Source organism: Anser brachyrhynchus (genome assembly GCF_964034855.1).
Source record: "Anser brachyrhynchus genome assembly, chromosome: 4".
NCBI classification, from domain to species: Eukaryota; Metazoa; Chordata; class Aves; order Anseriformes; family Anatidae; genus Anser; species Anser brachyrhynchus.
Genome location: NC_137698.1, coordinates 70,311,022 through 70,334,609, shown reverse-complemented (window position 1 = coordinate 70,334,609; position 23,588 = coordinate 70,311,022). Strand labels below are relative to the sequence as shown.

At 35.7% G+C, this 23,588-nt stretch overlaps 1 protein-coding gene across 1 annotated transcript in view; it reads right to left on the bottom strand.

The window, feature by feature from the left end:
- The window catches only part of POLN (DNA polymerase nu), a 101,328-nt gene that overhangs the window by 46,477 nt on the left and 31,263 nt on the right, over positions 1-23,588 (bottom strand). The window contains exons 15-17 of the mRNA XM_080590268.1: positions 12,891-12,948; positions 11,254-11,331; positions 10,694-10,808 (exon numbers count right to left, since the gene is read on the bottom strand). Coding sequence (XP_080446394.1) covers positions 10,694-10,808; positions 11,254-11,331; positions 12,891-12,948 — 251 coding nt within the window. The remainder of the gene's footprint in view (positions 1-10,693; positions 10,809-11,253; positions 11,332-12,890; positions 12,949-23,588) is intronic.

The window sequence follows — 23,588 nt, the reverse complement described above, 5'->3', positions numbered from 1 at the left end:
ATTCTAGAAGTTACCCCAAGTACTCCACGGCAAAGAGCAGCTATGTCCATAATTTGTCTTAATACTGCAAAACAGTTTCACAATCTTATATGGGCTCAATGGCACGAAGTGTGATTACACTTCAAATCAAATAAAAAAAAAGAAGATTTGATTTTCCAATGCATGACTCGAAATGAAAAGAATTAATCCAAATTCATTTTAGACTTGACATTAAGCTCATAGAAAGTGGAAAAAAGGAATCCAAGAGATTGCAAGTTGTAATGTCTGGTTATAAGAGTATGAAATAGTCTGGATTACCCAAAAATTCTTTAGACAACAATGGAGTCCTAAGAGTCCTGAGCTAGTATATCTCACTATTTAGACAATGAACAAAAACTGATAGAGCCTTAGCTGGGGGAAAATGGAGCTGCATAACCCCGTGGCTGCATCTTGTAGCCATATGTCTGCTTATGTGGATGGGAGGAAAGGTAAAGCTCTTCCCATCTCCTCAGTAGAAGTCCACCTGGATAAACATGATTATCTCATTACTCCTGATTAAACTAACAAAAACCCAGGTGACATGTCTTGATTAACGAAACCTTTTTCAAGGGCTTGCTGATAATATTTTCATAAAATTAATATAGAAACGCAAATAAGAAGCATTAGGACAATGCTCTCAACATATGGTTAAATTTTAAACCAGTCCTGCTTGGAGCAAGGAGTTGGACTCAATGATTCTTGTGGGTCACTTCCAACTAGGGATATTCTCTGATTCTAATCATAGCTTGTTTAAAAAGCATTTAGCTACAGATGTGGCTTTTGCCTCTCATAAATCCATTTATCTCATTCAGGTTTTACTGGCCTTTTTTGCTATTTAGTATTAGCCTTGAATTTAAGTTGTAGAGTTAGGACTAATCGTTAAAGTTGTTTGTTTTTTTTCATCTGAAGCTTGATGTTTGCAGTTTTAAGTAACAATAACTTAAGGGAGTAGGCAGCTCAACTTAATTCAATGTTTGCTACACCATACATTCATACAAAGTAACTAAAAAAAAGTCAGTGTTTTGCTAAGGATAAATGTTGATTCATCCTTACAACCTATTTCATACAAAAAAAAAAGTACTTGAAACAAGATTGTATAAAACAGGAATGGGCAAGTGTATATGTTTTTAGTCAGCCTACCACCAAACATTTGTGCATACTCGACCTTATCTTCTTCAAACAGATCCAGTACACTATCTGTTTGTATAATTCAACCCATGATGACTTATTTTGATTTATTTCAGGAACATCCAAAATCCCTCTGCTTATTTCCTGTGTTCTTCACAATTCAGCGGGGTATCAACAGATAGAACTATTGTCAGTAAGTATCCTGAATTTCTAAGCAGCTGGAAAAACAAAATTCACCTATTTCGCTATAGTTCCTGATGGACCCAATGCACAACAGTCTGGCTCACATTGACATTAATAGAAATAATCAGTTCCTTGAGTCCCCTGCTTGGCAGGCTGTAATTAAATAAATTTTCTCCACTTCCTAAAGGAAGACAGTCTCTAAAGAACAAAACCAAACTTTCTGCACTGTGGTCTTTGTATTCAGATCTGGTTGAACTTAAAACACAAAAGCCCACAACTTTTGTCCTTCCAATGTGGTAATACTAACTAGTTCTGTGCTTTGCTTCTTTCTAGGCTTTTCCTTGAATCAAATCCAAAATTAGCACATCCTTCTCTTACCAAAATGGTTTGCTATATATTACCAACGTCCCACACACACATCAGCTGAGGAAACATGGACTTTTATATCCAGCACATTTTGTTAACAGCCTGCAGTTCCCGAGATTATTGGAAATTAAGTGTTCAAGTTCCTCTGATTCTGGCACAGATTATATAACGTAAATGAAAGGCTCTTCCATATCTTCGAGTGTCAGCCGACCTAACCTACACTACAAAAATGGAAAGGAATGTTTCTCAGAATGATTAGAAGTGAATAATTTTATAAATCCCTTGGTATTCTATAATAGATACACATATTCTTATTTCAGGTATTAGCTACCAGTGCTACAAAGAAATAATGAGACAATGTCCTCTTATTCTGCAGCCATTTTTGAGCTCTCTGCAAGCAACATAAGCCGAATGATAATTATGTCTAGTACTTACTAGAAGATAATGTCAATACCTAGAAGAAGGACATCTATTCATGCTGTTCTCCACCACCACCAAATAAAGCAAGAACACGAGGAAGCAGATGGATAAATGAGAGAGAAGTGAATATTTTGGGGTTTGTATTTAACAAAACGCAGGTGTCAAACTGAAGCAGAAGCAGCTAGACCACTATCAAACTCCCCAGCCTTTTTCCAAGCATTGCCTTGAGCATAAGCATCGTACGCAATTGACTGCCGCAAATCCTCCTTTTTTTTTTCCTTTGGTACAAAGTACATATCACCCTGAAAGAGTATCCACCAATTACCTTGTTACTTTAATTCACCATCAGTAGTTAACGTGTACAGGATAAATTATAGTTTAGAGGTAGAAATTAATAGTTTAAAAAGAATGTCTGTTTCAACACTGGAATGGTGGCAGTTATCAGATTATTCGGGTAATTATCTTTTAATACACAGTACATCTGTGTATTGAACAGTATTAGAGATATTCCTCGACTACATGGTACTATAGAAATATTTTTAATATGGATTATTAAAATTCTCTACTCTTATTTTTATCTGCAGAATATAAGGAAAATTCATTCCATATAAGTAAATTTTTATATGTTCTCCAATTCAGATCAGAAAGTATACAAAAAGAGTTACAGAATACAACATAAAATACTAACACACAACTGTCTAACAATCTTAACTATAATGGGATGATTTCTGAGAGAGATTAGCAGGCATTTCATTATGCTGGAGCTACACTGGCTCAGGTGACAACCTATGACACAGGATACATTAGAGAAGATGCCTAGGTCACTTCTCACTGTGTGGAAAAGTTTATGCACAGGGAAAATCATCCTACTACTTCCACAGAAATGAAAATATGCATTTTACAGTAGTAACAGATTTGTGCTCACAATTAGATCATACTGTAAACAATTTACTAAGGAGCCTTCTGAATTTCTCCCCTTTTCAGGTAGTAAATATAACTTACAGAAAAGGACTATGTACCTTGAAAAGACATCTAATGATGTTTCTAGTTTAAATTTGCATTGATTTCAGAAAGATATTGTGGTCAACAGAATGTTCCTTGTTTCATATACTTATATTCTTCCCAGAGCCTACAAATTAGCTGGGTATTCCCATAGCTAAATTTCTGAATGTGAAAGTGCTAGAGTTTCATTTCAATACATTGGTGACTAATCTACTTATAAGGTCTTTTTCTCTGAAGCTCTTTGTTTAAGAGGATGTATAGTCTAGATGTTTTCACATCTTAGTTCGTAGTTACCATATAGACAGGGCAAAATATTTTCGTAAATCTTGTAGGACATTTACAAGAAACACATTTAAGTAGAAACTAAGAAGATGAGAGGCTGCAAAGATATCTGTAATATCTGGTTGGTGCCTGCCAATGGGTGCCTTAGGAATCATTCACTAGATAAAAGCATGACCCTATAATGATTTTCTACAGACTAGAACATAAAGCAAATATCTGAAGCTCTACCCACTTAGTTTTAGGGACTTGCCTTGGGATGATGCTCACCTCAGAGCAGTAATCCTACACTCATTTTTTTAATGAACGGTACACAGTCTGAGTGGAAGTCCATCTCTAACAAATCTGTACTGGCAATTGCATAAGAAACTGTGAAACCTAGACCAAATCTGAGAAATGGATGTGGATGCCTACACCCAAGTCTATGAACAAACACATCTGACACCACTAAGTGGCCCCTGAAGCCTGGATATCCCTGAATTCTCGGCACATCTCAGGGAACACTTCTCTCCTAACTGTTCAAAAGGCTTCTGAAATTCTGCATTGTGCACATGTTCATCATAGACCCACTCTGAGCACACCTGACCTCTACTGTGATGCCCTGTAGGAGCCAATCTAGGAGATGTAATCCAATTACAGCATTATTTACACACAGTTTCTGTCTATAATATGCTTTTATTTTTATTTTAATTATTATTATTTCATACTATAGGTGGAGGGGAGTACCACCTTGAAATATTTTTCAGGGTACTAAGGGCCAGCAACTCAGTTCTCTCTTCACTTGGTGGGATTTACAGACAACTCTTCCTCCCAGTGAGATGCAGTTAAAGCATGGTCTAATTTCCAGGCCTCACAAATCCAGCTTAGATATTGAATCATAAGGCCATAAAAACATGGTTCTGAGGGTGAATGAAAAGCCACCTCAGCTATCCTTGGAAATATCTGATTGACTCATTCCTTCTAGTGATAGATATTCCACAGTCTTGAGAAGTAATCCACCTCCGTATTTATTTACCTTTTCTATTAGAAAGCTTTAATGTTAACCAAAACATCTCTTACCACAGTGTAAGCTCATTCATTATGCTTTGTTCACTCTCTAGCCTACTCTCTGCAACAACTTTTATATATTAGAAGATTATTATCATGTGTCTCCTAAATCCTATCTTCTCTCAGCTGAACAAATCCAATTATTTCAACTTTACAATCTTTACTGAACAGAATCTCAGCTGCAACAAGACAGTAGCACAGAGTGGAGAAGCTTTCATACCCAGTCTAATTTTGCTCTGTATCTTCCTGAAATGAGACAGATGCAGATTTGAATGCTTGAAGGTTAGAAAAGTTGAACTGAGGTCTCCAAGCACCTAGCTGTTGTATAAAAGCTGGACACAATCGCCACTTAAAAAGAGTGAATCCAGCTCACTTTTTTCAAAATAAAATTAAATAAAATCTATCTAGCAGGTGTCTTCAGGTATGGACACAAGTGACTGGCTATCCTTGTCATTCTGTTCCAGCTTTCTAAGAGGAGCTCAAGCACCTATTTCTGTAATTAGAATTTCTCATTAGCTTCTCCTAAATGTTTTTTTGGCCAGCATGTAGATTTTTTCACCTTTTGAGATGCATAATTTGGAACTGTATAAGGAACTTGGCAACTCAATGCTGGGTTTTCTATTCTATTTCAGGTTCAAGAACCTAAAACATAGGAAGTATATCAAACTTTCAGGTATCAGAAACGTCTATATTAAACATCGGAACATGGTGATGAGATCTTCAAGCTTAAAATGACTAAGCTAGTTCCAGAGCCACAAAAAATGTAGTTGTATTTGTAGGGCTAGGCTGCCGTCAGGACACTTGATGGAGTAGCACAATGCTGTGCTGGCTACAGTTGAACTCATCACTAGGAGGGATCTCCAGTTCTCTAAGAAAAACTCTGAAGAAGCAGGGGAAAGGACTTACCCACATATTGAAAGAATAGGAAAAAAGAGGCAAGAATTTGCTTGATTTGGGAACACTGAAGCAGTACTATCCCCATCTCAAAAAAGCACACAGGCAGGAAGGTAGGACTAAATAACATTTATCGCATGTTTAAGTGCTTAGCTAAATCAAGATACTCTTCCTGGATTTTGACCCGGTATGGCCTATACCAGTATATACTATGGCAGAGGAACATCAGCCTACTGAAGAGTGACAAATGAAGAATATGAAAGAGACTGGTAGACTGATAGAATCATTTAGTTTGGAAAAGACCTAAAGATCATCAGGTCCAATCATCCACCTAACACTGCAAGTCTACTGTCAAACCTTGTCCCTAAGTGCCACATCTACACATCTCTTAAAGATCTCCAGGGACGGTGACTCCACCGCCTCCCTGGGCAGTCCGTTCCAGTGCCTAATCACTTTTCTGTGAAGAAATTCTTCCTGACATCCAATCTAAACCTCTCCTGGCAAGGCTGATTCCTCATGTCCCATCACTTGTCACCTGAGAAAAGAGACCAACACCCTCCTCACTGCAACTGCCTTTCAGGTAGTTATAGAAAGCGATGAGGTCTCCACTCAGCCTCTTTTTCTCCGGACTAAACAGCCTCAGTTCTTTCAGCTGCTCCTCATATGTCTTGCTCTCTAGTCCCTTTACCAGCTTCATTTTAGTCACTGTACCTCTAACTAAAAAAAACAAAAATCACAGACTACCTAAAATGGTGTAAACATATTTTTCAGCTTCCACATTTGAAAGGGACTTTAAGATATGTCCATCAACAACATTTTAAAGACAATTATTTATTTTTCATATACTGTGGAAAAGCTAGCTTAAAGAAGTAACAGCATTTTCATTCAGAAAGTCATTGTCAGTTGTACGTCTTATGGCAGTTAGGTCTCTTTGCAGGTCAGAGAGCTGCCAAGACAGTTCTCATCATCTTCAGCACTGTGATGATGACGTGGCTTTTCCAAAGGACTATAACTGTCACAGGACATCATGACAATATAACACAAGATAGCTGGAATAAGTTATATCATGTCTTTTAAAATTAGAGGCAAGTCTTCAAACTTTACTCTGTGTTCAGTAGTGAATAGATCATTAATGTAATGCGCTCTTAGTGTTCTTGTGTTAGAAGGTGTTGACCTGTCATTTAAGGCTTCCTCTCAGTAGACCACAATAGTACTCTCCATAAGATAATGTAGGCGATAGCATATGATAATCATTACAGAGAGGCTAGGATAAGAGTAGGAACAGTACTAAGCATATACAAGTGAATATTAAAATTTATTGAAATCATCTTGGTTTTAGCTGGAGATGCTAGGTTACCAGAAAACATATTGGATGTACAAGGCAGAGATGAGCTTGGGCTTTTCACTGACAAAAACAGCCAATAGAAGCAAACTTACTGAAAAGTGGCCAACAGACATAATTTTTATTTTATTCCATAGATTCCATGGAATTAAATTCCAAGAACATTTTTTTTTCATGTGGAAGAAGCAATTTGAAGACAAAACACATGAGACTAAGCATCAGATTGCCCAGAAACTCACAAAGTAAGTACCAACTTCTGAATTTTATCTGAATAGCAATTTCAGAATAGTTCTGTAGAACAGAACACACAATACTGCTTGCTGCGTATAGTTAAGTAGCTACAGTATTTACAGCAAACAGCCGAGCGTGCTGCAGGGAATTCCAAACTGGTGGAGGCTGCGTTACGGCTGAGACAGGCTCTCTCCATAAAGTAGCCATAGGAGTACAAGATTACAGCCTGGTCTTCTACAGAGGAGTGCCTGTCGGCTAGGCTCACTGGGCTGGGTATGGTGTTGCACGTGACACTGAAGTTCAGTTCCTGAGTTAGTGCTTTCTTTCAGCCTTTTGCCATGATGCATAGGCATTGTTTGGGTTGACATACATTTGTGCATCTCTACACTGCACTGTTGACAAGTGTAAAGTTGGCATACAAGTAATGTTTAATAGAAACATCAATCCAACAGGTTTCCAAGACAGATATCTCTATGTCCCAGAGACGGATTGAATCCTGGTAGAGCATATCCAACCAAATTAAGAAACAAAAGCTTTTATACGTAAGAGATCTTAATTCAATCAGAAAGTCATACTGCTAACCTCTTGGCAGAAACTGTCAATCATGTGTATTCATCACCAAAAGCTAAAAAAAGACTGTAAAGGTTTTTTTAAAAGATTACATTTTAGATAGAAGACTTTAGCCTGAAGGATATGTAAGGAATGGAATTAAGATTTAGGTGAAGAAGTCATAATGCTTAAATTTATATATAAGGGAATAAACTGGTATAAATCTTGGTCTGACTCTGGGATGAGATTTTATATTGTCAATATAATTTCAAATGTCAATATTGTCAATATATTATGTTTTAATATTTATTAGTCTAAGGATTTTTAGATGCAGAAAACCTGCTAAGAGGTATCTGACACACATTCAGAAACTGGAATGCTATCAGACACTGACATTAACTTAAATTTTTTCTTCAGAGGAAGCTTCTGAAACTAATTCATTCTTTATTGATTTCTTTCAGAAAAAAAAAATGGTCTAGGCTTTCTAAGATGTGTTAGAAAAGATTTACAAACAGCAATCCCTTCAAACAGAATAAAACATTTAGTATACCACTTGGTATATCCCTTGCACAGATTTTAAAGCCCTGGGATTAAGACCTAATAAAAATCAGGAGACCAAGGGGACATAAAATAGTTTGTTTTGCTCTTCCTTCCCTTAACTTGTTCTAATAGCAATGGGAGTGGGGGATGGGGATGCGTGTGTGTTATTTCATGCAAACTACACAAGACTTTTTTCTAAAAGCACATAAATATCATTATTTAGCTATGTTTTCTAAAGCAACGTTTGTACAGCTACCATATTACACTATAATCAAATTCTGTATCTTTAGACCTTTTCTAAGTTCAAATAACTGGCTAGTTATTTTATCTAGTAGATATTTTTGTTTTCAAACTTTCCTAGCAATGACTATATTCAAAACAAGGATACACAGCTGTTTCCCTGAATTACTTTTGTCCTTGCAGTTATGATCATGTTAAATCTCCTAGTTTTTGACACGAGTTGAATAAATACACAAATCCATATCTATACAGGCAAATTAAGTATTAAATAAAGGGTCTATATATGTATTCAGTTACTCAGTTCACATTTGCAAATTACTGTTTCACAGGGAAAAAAATAGAAAATTAATTTCAAAACTATACTCTCAGAGTTGGTGTTATCCATACAGTTAACATTCCTCTGAAATCCAAATTTGCTCTGCCATATCATAGTTCCCCTAGCAAGCAGCCATATTCCACTAATTAAAAATGTGGATTAAAAAAGATCAATAAATAGCTGGAATGGGAAGATACCTGTGGAGCTTGTGATTTTGTGTCTTCTCTTTAGTGTTTAATAAACTAAGGATAAAACTCCAAAACCCAATATAAGTTCACTAGGAACTGATCCAATAGGAGGAATTAAATTTGTCAGAACAGTGGATGGATGACAAAATGGATGTCTACATGTGAAATGACCATCCCAGACCTACATTGTACTCAACAGTGAGAAACTAACACTTATAACATGCAAATGATCTTATTACATAAGGGGTATCAACAATATGCCAAATTAATCTCACCAGGTATATAACAGGCATCCAGGGTTAGATCAGAGGAAATCCAACCTTCATGCTTCTGTAATTAATGTCATATAATAGATTCAATAGTTACTTCCAAGCATTAGCTTTTCTGAAGCTTAAAGGAAGTCAGCAGGAATCATTATGTAATGATTTTGTAGACACACCATGACACTTCTGTCTGATAAAAATATTTGTCTGTAATATTTCATTAAATTTAAAGTTACTGTGTAGCAACTATAAGAGGTTGATGGCTGCCAAAAGCTGTGAGGTTGCTGAATAGAATAGTATTTCTGGAGCTTTGCCCAGAGTTGAGATAAAATTTGACTCATCTTCATGCATACATTTGCAATATACCTCCAAACTAAAAAAAGGATTTAACTCCATCACGAGGTTCTAGTGATATGTCAGAGCTAAGAATTGATCATAATGTCAATAGAAGCTTCTAAGTGACTCTAAAGAAAAAGGTGATCTTTCCACAGCTCCATTTGTTGGGAAGTTTGTGACCTTGAGTTGTGTTTCCCAGACTGTACGTGTATGTCTTAAGCACGGATTCAGTTGTTGGTAGCATGACAATTATAAAATAGTTTATTTTTACTACTTCATAGTATATTAGCAAATACCACACTGAGAAGAAATTTAGAAACTGTAGAATTTGGATTGAGCTAGATCAGGACTGATGAATTCATCTTATCTATTTTTGCTTTCATTTTTTTCAGCTAGCAATCTTCCAACAAAAACAGGGATAAAAAAATAGAGAGAAGCAAAGAGAAAATATGGAAATTGCATGACATTTACATGACATGATTCTGTTCAACCTGCTTACATGTTATATTATTTTACTGGATCTTTACCAGTGTTGCACATTCAAATTGTAAGATCTATCTCCCTGTCTCTATAAGATCTATCCTATCCGCTTATTGAGTGCCCATGCACTTTTGAATACAAAGTGAATACCAGCCTACACTTTTAGGCATCATCATAATAAAAACAGTAATAAGAAACACTCTCATACAGCTAAGTTACTAATATTCTATCTTTTTGGATTGTTAATCTTTTGGTCTGCATGCTGAAGAGATCAGTAAACAATAATCTGGAAATGGATGTAAGAAACATTTTTTTTAAATTACTATGTACCACTTTTTCAAAGTATCACACATCATCCGTCAGAAGATGGAAGCACTAAATCATATGAGCTGAAAGGAAGCCCATGAGATCTAGACATATTTCTTGTACATATATAATTTGATGCCAATACTGCTATTGAATAATCCACCAGATTTCAAGAATGTTTTTACTTTTACTAAGAAAAACTGTTCTGCAATGTTTCAGACACATACCCTACTTAAATGCTGCTCTGGAATTCTAAAAAAAGTATTGGTGAACAATTATATAGTGAGAAACTTGTCAGCATGCGCTATGCAGAATATGTTATTGCACTGGTTTTAGTCTCAAGGATTATACTTGTCAGCTGGATTATAACATTTTGGCATACATCATTAACAACAGTTGAGGAGAAAAGGCTCAGAAAGACAGAAGGGAATTATTACTCCTAGTGTTAAAACACTATTAGATTAACAATAGATACTGTAACAAAATATTGTTTTTTATTATCACTACACAGTAATACAATAGGTTTTGGGCAATAAATATGCCGAATTGCAACATTTACTCTTACCACTGAGAAGCCAGCGTGGTAAAGATATCAGTGGTTTCAGGTTCTTGGAACAGTTTCAGAAGCTCTGGTTCAGATGATAAGTCAGCAAGGATCCTTAATTCAATATGGGAAAAATCTAGAAAACAGAGTGTTAAAATAAATCTATTGCTCTAAAATAAAAACATGTCTGCATTTTAACCAAACTATCACAAATCAAAATGCAAGCCTGGACTGTTCAGTCATTTCATCTTGCTCAAAACAAAAACAACAACAAAAACAACACAGCTGTAGAAAGCACATCCTTAAAGAGTTACAGTCCAGCTACAGATCACACAGTGCCCGATTTCTTCATTATCTTCGGGTGTCAGTTAATCTTATTAGCTCTTTGTTTCTACTGACAAGGCTTAACAAATCATCCACATCTAAATCACACTAAGGAGTATACATCATATAACAATATTAATTGATACTGAGGGATTTGACAGCCTTCTAAAATATAATGTCATGCAAAGAAGAGGGGAAGAAGACATCATAGAACTGAGAATATTAATATGTATGAGAATAATAACACATTGTCTTACCTGCTGCTAAAAACGTATATCCTTTCTTTGAAACAAATAATGCTCTTGGGGAAATGGTTACTATTTCCTCTTCTTTTCCTAGAGAGAAGGACATTTATGTACCAAATCACCATCCAAAAATAGTGTTGCAAACCATAGCAGGTTGTTAATGCCACTCCCAACACCCAACTGAAAATACACAAATAACAACATAGCATCCTGGCAGAGCATCAACTTCCAGCATCACAATTATTTTACTCATTAGTCATCTAGAGCATCTGCATCTCTGACATCCTTGCATTACCACTCATTTCTCCTACTTCTTTTTCAAAACCAAACCATTCCCAAAACACTAGCTGACAAGTAACTACAATAAATAGCATTATTCACTGATCACTTAATAAAAGATGCATGCAAATAAGAAAGAGTCTACAGAGATGAGCTAAAAATGTTTTATTATCTTTGAACTTGCTGCAGCAATGTGCCAATAACCAAATTCTGAGTTATAGGAGGTTGGGAAGTATGATATTAAGAACATACAGCCAATATAGGCATCCAATATAGGCATCCAAATTCTAATGAAAGAAACCCTCTACAATATCTCAAAGCAATACTGTACCTTGGCAAGGTATTAGAAACTTGGTATACTCTAGGAAAACTCCTTGTCTTGGTGTAGAAAGGAATGTTGTATTTTGAACAACCATAAAAATTCATCTGATCAGTGATTACTGACAACTGACAGCATAGGAGTGAGGGGGGAAAGTGTCTCAATATAGGAATGAAGGGCTTGAAAACACATCTTTGAGAAGTGCATATAAGAACATTAACATATTTGATTGAATAATTTCCAGAAAAGCCTACATGCCACTGCTAAGCACTGTGCCACAGATTTACACAGATTTTTTTTTTAATAGTAACTTCAAAAAAATATTTACAAAAATAATTGAGGAAGATAAAATAAAACTGCTGTCGACGTTTTATACCATCTTAAACAGACTCCTGTCTTCTGATATGTATTATATCAAATGCAGAGACTGGGGAGCTGTTAAAAAGCAAGCCTGCCCTTAACTATTCAACAAATGAGCAACATTACCCAGCTATGATGGTAGGTGTTCAAGAAAGAATTTATACAAGCAAATCTCTCTTATATTAGAGTCTACTGTGAGTAGAAATTTTATTGCTTAGGTCATGCTTTTCTAGCCTTTGAATCTCTCTCATTCACCTGCCTTAAATCCACTTTTGTTACCAAAACCAACACATCTGACAAACTGTTGGTGCTTGTCTTTGAGTGGGATTAAGATGACCCAGCATTAACACCTCCTCAGGAAAAGTCTTATAGGCTCAATCCCCCAAAAACACTCCTAGGATGCTAAATGTATTTAAGATGCATAATTTCATCTGGAAAAAGGAACAGTGAGATTGTCCAAAGAAATAAAGTTCTAAAAGTTTAAGACTATTTTGATCAGTGCTGAAACAGCAAACTTTTTGCAGGAACAACCAGCAAGAAGTGATTGGTTTAAATGTTAAGGTTCAACTATGAATCAATAATCTGTTCTATTCTTTTATATTGGAATTTTTGGTCTGCTTTAAAATAAAAAATATCTTATTAAGAAATAGAGATAAAATTACCTTTTAACATTAATAAAAACATAGTTTACCTTTTATATACTGTTTCTTTATAATTCTCACTGGATGTTTAGAGATACCTTGAATGTTCTACAAATAAGAATTAAAAATGCTTTGTAAGTTAATGTTTATGGCAATGTTTACAAACAATTTATAAAAGTATAAAAACATTAGTGAGACTAATGCCAACAATTTTTTCTCATATATTAAATAAGATTAACCTGCCTTTCAAAGAAGTGTTCCTCTTTCTATAACAAGTAATTCTGCATATTTGCCGTTCCTTGACAACTGGGAGTTTATGAGAATGATTTCTCACTGGCAGCTTTTACAAATTCTAATTTCTGGATGTACAATAATCAGTAACCCAATTAAAAACATTTTCTCTTTAATTTTAACCTGTATTTTTATATATGGCACATTACTTTCAGGAAAAGAATACATTTGAACTCTACCTAAAGCTAAGGGAACAGACTTCAGACTCAAGTCTTTTTTCTAACATCTATTCCTGCTGTTTTGAAATGCACAACAAAATAAAGAAAGAGCTGTTTATTCAGTACAGCATATCAGCCAAGGTCAAAAGTGACCGCTAAATTTATCAACAAACATAAGGCAGGACAAAGGTTTACTAGATTTTTCTTTGAAGATCTGGGTTCATACATAGCTTACATCTCATACAGTAAAGCATGAAAGATGTCACATGACAGCTTCCTTCTTTTATCTTATGACATTATGCCTCCTCGTCTAGAAAGGTAACACACAACAGGAGATAATGTGTATCAAGCTCAATTTTCATAATTTCATGCAATTAATTTGCAAGTAGTTCAGGAGTTAGATGAACATGCTAATATTATGTAATCTTGTGAATTCAGTAGAAGGAAATACTGCTATATAATTTCCAAATCAGAATGATCATTTTCTATATAATTTTGAACTCAAAATCATTATTTTAAACCTAAGAAGGGTGTAATCAAGCTGCAAAAGTTACTGAAATTTAGAGTGGAAGTAAAAGAACAAAAATGGAACAAGACCATTTCTAGTCTTAGTATCACCCTTAAAGATCCACAATTGAACATATTAAAGTTGAAGCTCTGCCATAGCACCATACACACAGGAACTGCTGTATAATATACATAATATTTCACAGCGCAGGTCAACTAGGAACACAGCTCTAAGTCCCTCAATACCTTCATATTCTGGTACCTTGTGGTGCAGAAGAAACATTACCTTTAATATTTTACTCTTCAGTTTCTAGGAACATTTAAAAATACAGTTGTGGGAATGCTTATTATAATGCTATTGACCACATTTTGAAATAAATGGTTACTTAATCTGTGCACAACACTAATATTTCTAATGATAACTATTGATTTCTATTGATAAATTGAGGTAGATCAGTGCTTGTTCATATGAATAACATACAATTTAATTAGTCATAAAAGCTAGTGGATTCTCAGGAATATAGAAAAGTAGATCCTTCATTATGTACCCAGACACGAATGTGGGACCCCAATTTCATACATTTAAAAAAGAAAAAAAGTCATACAAATTTAATTTTGACTTCTATCATTTGAATGCCAGAGAGCATTATATGGAAGTTTTCATCATGGTCTACTAGTCTCTACTAGTACTGACATTTCATTTACCTAAGATAACTTCCAACATAGGAGTATAGGTTAAAGAGCTCTTTAGAGTTACTCTCAGTGATTACTGTTCCTTAACTTGTTAGATTCAAAATCATGAACAAAGTGAAATAAAGAAAGATGTATTTCAAAATCTATCTTATACTGCTAAAATAAATCACTATATTGCCATCTTGTTTTCACTGAAAGCATATGCAGGAAGTCTGCTTTTAGAGCATTTTCAGAAGTGTTACTAATAATTCTGAAAAACACTAGCAAGTAATTGCAAGTGCAAAATGTACTTTCACTTGTAAATTAGCTAACAACTCATAATTTGAATAAATCTTCAGAAAAGAAAACATTAAAGTAATGCTCACCTTTAAGCTACTGGAATAGCTTAATAGATTTCTCTTACCTAATTTCAGACATCTTTAGGTTATTCTTTGGTCTAAACTAGCTGTCTAGTTCCCTCTAGTACCCCCCTAGAGTCAGTAGTCAAAGACAGGAACCCCCAGGGGGTGATTCAATCTACCTGTATAAAACACATTTACAGCAACTTGACCTAAAACTTGCCTGAAGGTGATTTCTGAGATTTAGATTATCAAATTTGATGAGATAAATTTACTTTAGATATTTTAAAAGATGGGGAAATAAGGAGACAATCATAGAAGAGTCTTCCAAATGAAAAGCTTTCCTCTGCTTGAGTTGAAAATTATGTGACAGTATTATTATATCAAAAGCGGAAGACTGATGTGGTTTTGGTAAATGACTATTACCACCTTGGGCTACAAAACAAAGCCTGGCTTTATGTATTTATTTCAAGCATATTCCTGCAAAACCATAGCAGATCCAATCTGAGATGCAACTACTATCCCTTAGTGTTAGAAAAAAGGAATACATGCCCTGTTAGAAGTTACACAGAAACAAATTTGTTCTCTCTGAACTATTATGCTCCAATAGACAAGGAACATACCTGAAATAAAGTTGTGGAAAAGCTGGTTGTGAAAGTTAACTATTAATACTTCTCTTCATTATTTCTGGGTGAGTAAGTAAATAAATAAATAATCAGGCTATTCTAGTGGATGATTAACAGGAAAACCCCAACATTAGTTTAAAAAACATCTGCAGTTGCCATTTCTGCTAAAGAAATGCTCATCATGAATATAAAACATATATGTATATATCAAAACAGAGATAATTAAACTAGGAATTTGATTTTACTCCCTTAGTTTTGTTGAATAAAAAAAAAGATCTAAAAATAACGTTCAGATGTTCCAATGGATAAAAGGACAGATGAGGCTAAGATTCCAGTTCCAATTATCTTTGAAAGGCTGTGGTGATTGGTGATCAGGAAAGGTTCCTGAGTACTAGAAGAAAGCAAGTGTCACTCCTATCTTCCAGGAGGCCAAGAAACAAGATGCAGAAAACTACAGGCTAGTCATCTTCTCTTCGATTCCTGGGAAGGTGATGAAGCAACTGTTCCTGGAAAACATTTGCAAACGTAATAAAGTCAAGATGATGATGTGGAGTAGTCAGCATGGGGGAAATTGTGCTTAAGCAATGATAGCCTCTGTGATGAAATGATGAGCCCGGTGGATGAAGGGAGAGCAGCAGATGTTGTTTACCTTGATGCTAGCAAGGCTTTCAAAACAGTCTCTCATAACAGCCTCATAGACAAGCTGATGAAGTACAAGCTAGGTAAGTGGACAGTGAGGTGGACTGAACAGTGGCTAAACTGTCAGACACAAAGGGTTGAGATCGGCAACACAAAGTCCAGCTGGAGGCCAGGCACTAGCAGAGTACCCCAGTGGCCAATACTGCTCAACACCTCCATGAGTGACCCGAATAATGGGATAGAGTGCAAGCCCAGCAACATGGCAGACTGTACAAAACTGGGAGGGGAAGCTGATACAGCAGAAGGCTGCGCTGCCATCCAGAGGAACCTCAACATCTTAGAGAAATGGGCCATCAGGAGTATCATGGAATTCAACAAAATGCAGATTTTGGCATGTGGGGAGGAATAACACCATGTCCAGTGCGTGTTGGGATCTGACAGTCTGGAAATCTGCTTTGCAGAAAATGACCCGAGGATCCTGGAGGAAAACAAGTTGAACGTGAGTCAGCAACAAGCCTTTGCTCCAGGGAAGGCCATCAGCATCCTGGACTGCATGAGGAAGAATGCTGCTAACAGGTCAAGAGAGGTGATCCTTCCTCACTCTGCACTCATGAGATATATCTGGATTGCTGGGCCCAGTTCTGGGCTGCCCAGTACGAGAGAGACATGGACATACTGGAGAAAGTCCAATCAAGTGCCACTAATATGATTCAGGGCTTGGAGTATCTGTCATATGAGCAGAGGCTTACAGGGGTATTCAGACTTTAGAAGCGAAGGCTCAGGGGAGATCATATCAATACAAATACATGCCTGATGGGAGGGTGTAAAAAAGATGGAACCAGATTCTTCCCATAATAAAACATAATAAAAACTTTTCTACCATGACAGTGGTCAGACACTGGAACAGGTTGCCCAGAAAGGTTGTGGAGTCTCCAGCCTTGGAGATATTCAAAACCCAACCAGAGAAACATGCTTTAGTGGACCCTGCTTTAAGCAGGGGGGGGGTTAGACTAGATAATCTCTAGAGGTCTCATCCAAACTCAACAATTTTGTGATTCTATGATTCTGTTTTGATAGTATCACTGTTATTAATTTACGTATCCCAGTGCCAAACAGTGGAGAGTGTCTTCTCTTCACATGATTTCTGACTGAGCTACAGTTGAAGCCTTCAATGGAATGAGACAGTGGAAAGCCGCAGCAAGACTGTGGTTTCATCCCCAGGCATTTTTTTTAAAAAACATTTATAGTACATTGTAGCATAACATTAAAATACATCAAATATTAAAGACAAATATTTTGCAGAAATTATCAGTTGGCACATCACATCTTAAAATGCAAGCTGTGAGAAAAAGAACGGTATTTTCTTGATTATGGAAAAGGTATGTAAAAATGTACCATCCAAGCTTCATAAATAATTCTGGTAAAACTGCAACACAATTCATGAGATCTACTTGACTGTATAAATGGAAATTTCCATATTTTACGTTTTTAGCCATGACTAGTAGAAAGCTGAAAAAATACCCCACTTCAACTGCACTCTTTTTCTTTTTCACCTTTTTATTTCCAGTGAAACTCTTTGTTTTCACTACAAGCATTAAATGACTAAAGATGAAATTTTGTAACATAGATATCAAAACTAGAAGGAAAAAAGGAGAAAGGCAAAAAGAATCATACCACGAATCATCAGAGTGAGAAAAGCCCTTCTAGGAAAAATACAACTCAAAATCTCACTGAAAGGTGAAAAAATTGAGCAGCAAGGAATCAGGAAAAATGCAATATCAAATTTTATGAGCAAGTGATTAATTTTTTTTTTTATCATTGCTCATTTTCTTCTACAGTTTGTTGAAAGTCTAACCAAAATCCTTTTTCTCTGTAAATACTCCAGCCAAGCACTGAATCTGATCCATATTAAACTCACCTTGGATATGAGAAACACAGACTAGCTGCCTTTCCTGGGTGTCCAAAGCTGACGCCTTTCTTTGGCAGAGGACCTAGCACTCACAATCAATTCCTCACCCCTTTTACATTTTCAGTTACTTGACACATTCCCCCAGCATGCAGATGATTGTTGGATCTCTGGTTCATAGTCAAACTCTTCAGAAAAACATCATGCTGGAAAAGCAGGGATCATAGACACGCTGGGAAAAAAAGTCACTATGAACACTAGATTAAAACTGTACATGCCTAAAAACAAAGACTCCTGATTTCTTTCCTTCTTCCTCCATAATCTGATTTTCCTGCTACTATAATCCATTCTGACTAATGATCCTGAGACATTACGTACTTTGTTATAGCACAGGTTAGAAATCTGTTTTCTTGGTTCTGAAAATACCAGTATTAAAAGCAGTTCTACTTTTGTCTGCTGTTTCAGGTGAAGACTGCATAGATTCTTGCCTCTGCTGTTAGCTTCTGTACATAGAGCCTTTCAGAAACAATGACAGTCTTAACTCCAGCAAGGACACTCAGAATTGATGGACTCAGTATCTCCCTTAGGGCCTCACAAATACAGCGTTCTCATACAGTGTTCAACCTGAGAAGAGCACAATTATCCACGAAAACAAAAACTAATCAAAATTCAACAAACAATATACGCTTCCTAGTTTTATGAGTATATACTCAATTCATTACAATTTCTGTTGAGCTTTCCAGTTTTAGTCTCCAAATTCTACATCTACATTTGAAACTAATTTGATCAATGTATGCTTGATTCTTTCCTAGGTTAAAACAGCACGCTCTTTCGGTTCTTTCACAGGATTACAGAATACAGATACATACTGGCTACATTACCTTTGAAGTCAGTGTGATTAGACTTGCAACCACAGAGGCTGAGATGCATCTTAATTATTTTATACTCTGCCAAGTAGGGCTGTTGCTCATTTTTCCTATGTTAAATCAACATTTCAGTTATTTCTGTTGATGCAGCTAACCCATACCTCTCTCTTCCTCTCCATACACATTTCCAGTAGCATAAATTGCCTTTTTGGGGGGGGTGGGGGGGGTGGGGGGGGGGAGGGCAAGTAGCCTCAGTCAATTTTTGTAACTCCCTAGAAATAAATGCCCACATATGTATACAATGACATCTATATCCATATGTACTTTGACTAGAAAATGGCTTGTTCATCTAGTAACTGCTCAGATCTGCGTGATTTTAAGTATGCAATATGCAACAGAAAAAAGGCTAGGAAGTTATTGAAATAAATGGGAATGCACAGAAATGGCTGCAGACTAAGAACATTTGATTCTAATTAATTTCTGCACTAACGTAGGGGCTTATTTAAAAATAAGAACAGAAACCAAACTCACTCATTGAGATAAGGGTATCCATTCATAAATTAACACAGTGTGGATGTATCATGAGGAAAGATCAAAAACAGCCAAGGAGTTAGACTGAACAGATCTAAGGAAGCAATTAGCCTTTTCTCCTAGTTGTCACCTAGTGATCAGATAAAGTTATAACACACACACACACACACATCCCTTAGTATAGCAACTAATCCACCTGCTGTTAAATGAGGCATGGTGCCAAACTCTACAGCAAAATAAAACACAAATAGAGGAATTAATACGGAGGCTATCAACATTAGTAAAACCCCCTAACTAGTTGCTCTTCTTGTATGCAAGAATATTTACTAGGGCTGTGATCTTGTCAGATTGAATTATTCTAACAGAGGTTGCTTCAGGATTTTTTTTTCCTATTTCCTAATAGTTGAGAAAAACACAGATTTTCTCTGAAAAAAAATAAATAAAAATCTAGTTTATCTCATGAAATGTACCACTCTAGCAAAACTCAAAGCACTACAAATCCAAAAACATTCTGGAGTTTATCCTAGAATCACCTTCTCCCAAAACTTTATGTAAATAATTAGGGCACAAGAACTCAGCTCTGAAGAATGAAACAGAAAATAAGCTCTTAAATTTATCCATTTGATGCCTAGCATTGTATTAACAGTTGGAGCAGAAGCAATACTTTGGTCTGCAAGACTATATTTTGTTGAAGTGATAACAAATAGGTAGATGATAACTCCTTTGAGCTTTATATTACACATCTCAAGAGTTATATTTCCTTTTATTCTTGTATTCTTCTATTGTAAAATTTCCCTTATTTGCTTCTTCAAAATTTTATTACTCCTTTTCCAGTTGTCTTTTCTGTCTCTTTACGGGACTACACCTATTGATAAATTGTGCTCTCAATAGCTCGGTTAATCACTTACAGCAGAAAACTAAGCACAGGTTCAGTGAGCTACTTGCTTAATTTTCAACATTCTGCTCATTCCTTCGTTAAAGACCAAAGCTGCTGGAGAAACAGCGAGGAAAACTGCACACTGCCCAAAGTAGCATTCTTGCAAAGCAGAACAACAAGTCTGAATCCTGATGGCACTCAACCTCAATTCACTAAAATTGTCTGGCACCTCCGAAGTCAATGGCAACTCACTCAGGAGAAATTACACAGCAGAATAAAAACAACAACAAAAAAGTAATTCCTGATTTCTCTTTTGGAAAATTGCTATATTTAATTATTGTTCATGGCAGTATTTATTTATTGTTGCAAAAGAATACGCAGTTTTCTCAGACTTCTATATGAGACATGATTTCTAGACAGCCTGAAGATCTAATTTTTAAAGTACAGCATGTACCTCAATAAATAGAGAAAATACGAAAACGAACAAGGTCACCATAGCAATACCAGTCTGGAATGTATGTGTGCTTGCATTCCTAAGCAAGTCTTGACTTATGTGAAATTGCCACCTAGTGGCTAGGTAGAAATCGAAATGTCCATTTTCCTTACCAAAAAACACTGACTCATACTAAATTCTGCTAAGTTTTCTTAAGATTAGGATTTCTTAAGTTTTGGTATTAGTTACTGTTTTTCAGCAATGGACAATCCTTCAAAGGTGATGCAGTTGGTTGTACCACTCCGCTCTTGTCTCACCCAGCAGCACAGAATTATCAAGGTTTTAGATCTGTCAGTCAGGACACACAAACTTAAGAAGCTTTCAAAATGAATGCAAGAATGAAAAAGGGCAACCAAGTATACTGAATTCTTACTTCAGAAAGTTAGCCATAAGAAAAGAATAGCATATTTGATTTCCTATGACTAATCTGCTTTTTGTTATATATTTCCAAATTTAGACCTGCCTTATTGCCTTAGGTAATAATGTTGTAGAAGCATGAGAAAGGATTACTGAATGATTTTTTAAATTAAAAAAAAAAAAAAAGTGACCTTGCTAACTTATTGATTTGACATGTTGTGACAAATTCTTTTATAAAATTATGGGTTTGGCCCAGCTGCTTGTTTATATACTGACCGATTACTAACCTTTGCACAGTAGGCAACAGAGTTTGTATATACATGGCTCTACGCATCTTTCAAAGAGACAAACTTTGCTTTTATTTCCCTTATATAAATAAAGTAATTTGTTAACCTAATTTAGTTCATTTTCCAGAAGAAAAATTTTACTCAGAACATAAGCTCTGTTAAACTAACATTCATTAATACAGGAGGCTCTGGGATGAACTTCAAGAAGATGTGGTCTGGTTTTAGTGAAAAAAAACAGTGCTAAGACATGGGTAACATGCCTTAGGAAAACAACCTTTTGAGTAACAGAGTCAGTAAATATCGCACTAGTTGCATACTAGCTGTATACTATAGCTTTAAAGTAAGCAGTGTCAAGGGAATATTGCTCAAAGGTACAAATATTGGGCCTTTAAACACATGAAAAAAACGATAAGGTTTCCAGACTGGAAGAATTCCAGACCGGAATCTTTCTAAAGAAAAGATGTTAGAGTTGTTTTATGTAAGGGTAAAATTTAGCATCTCAAACAAGATTCTTCCACATACTGAGGAATTTACTGAGTATATGTTAGCAGGGAATTCCTCTCAAAAAGCTACAAAGGACTGAACAGGAGGCTGATCGAAGGAATTAAAGGAAACCTAAATAACCAATGTCACTTTCTTTACTCGCTGTGAGGAAAGGACAGTTCTTGATTTGGTAGAAGGAGTACTTTACTATGAGTTCTTAACTAATAGCCACGGCTAGCGGATGATAACGTTAGTACAGGAGAACTGAGGACAGAAAAGCTGCACAGGAGTTAGCACCATGACCTCTGTCCTTATTCTGTTTATCTTCAGTGATCCTTATACAAGCCATTATTTATTTTTTGTTCCAAACCTGAGAGAATGCATCTGTCTGTAGAACTGTGGGTGAAATTTCCTGAGGTTTTTTGGAAGGATGCTGAGGAAATAAAGAACTGGCAAGTTTTCCACCCGTTCATACAGGTAAAAAAGAACTGTCAGCTGAGAAAGATTAATGTAATATGGATGCAGATTGACAGAGATCATTTTCCTGAAATTCTTTAGGAAGCCAATGACAACACTTTCAAAAGCAGTGCTGTCTGAAAACACAACCAAGACAAGAACACTCTCTTGCTGTATCTAACTTTTGATCTTCTATAAATCCATTCTCTTTTTATCATTCTTCATTTCTCTCCTTCCTTTTTTGTCCTGCCAGAACTGAAGTTTTTGAAGTGATTTTTTTCTGACTGAAAGACAGGATGGGAGAAGAACAATGCACAGCAAAATAAACTATTTAAACACTTCTGTTATATTAAAATTTAATTAAACTTGTTCTGAGATCAGAATTAGACTATGTATTTTCCTTACAAAAAGTAATTCAGTGGTTAAAAGAATATGCTAACATCTCTTACTTTTGAGAGCCTGGAAGACAAGATGCAATTTTTGTACCTGAGATCATATTTTATTTTTTTATTGTTCTCTCAGAATATAAGTCTCCAAGCTTTGAATATTTTCTAGAAGTGCATTTCTAGAAATCCTACTGTTTGAATACTTCATACAAAGAATAAAAAAATCTTCAAGCAGAACTTCTAAAATCTTAATCAACTCATAAGAGGTACCAACAGCTTCATAAAAAATAGGCACACGAATATTTACACGGACATGAAGATAGATGCATTTTGCACATTGCTGGAGACTTGATCTGTGAGCAACTGTCTTTCAGATGAGGACAGTGAAAAGGAACTTAGGTCATGGGCTCTATTAAACTCTTAAGTGTGGAGGTATAACAACTGTGACCACATTGGGACTTGAGAGGATGCTAACAGATGCCAATCTCAAGCAAATGTAACTTGCTTAGGTAGTAGTTGAAATAGTAGTATGAACAAACAGTGGAAAAATAAGGACTGTGATAGATTACAAGTGAATAGCATTATTTTTCTCTTGTAATCAAAATAGCATGCTAACATTGCTCTTAAAATATTAAAATCACATGGAATAAGACTCCAGAATTCCAAGAGACACAACACAGCGTACACATTAACTTTTATACCAGGCTACTTTAATTTATAGATATTACTAAAATTAATTCTTTAAAAAAAATCTTTTAATTTGTAAGATAGTGGAAACTACATAGTTCAAAAAGACACATTAATCAAAGGTGACGCTAATTTTGTTTGTTGTTAGTTATGTGCTCTAGTCACGT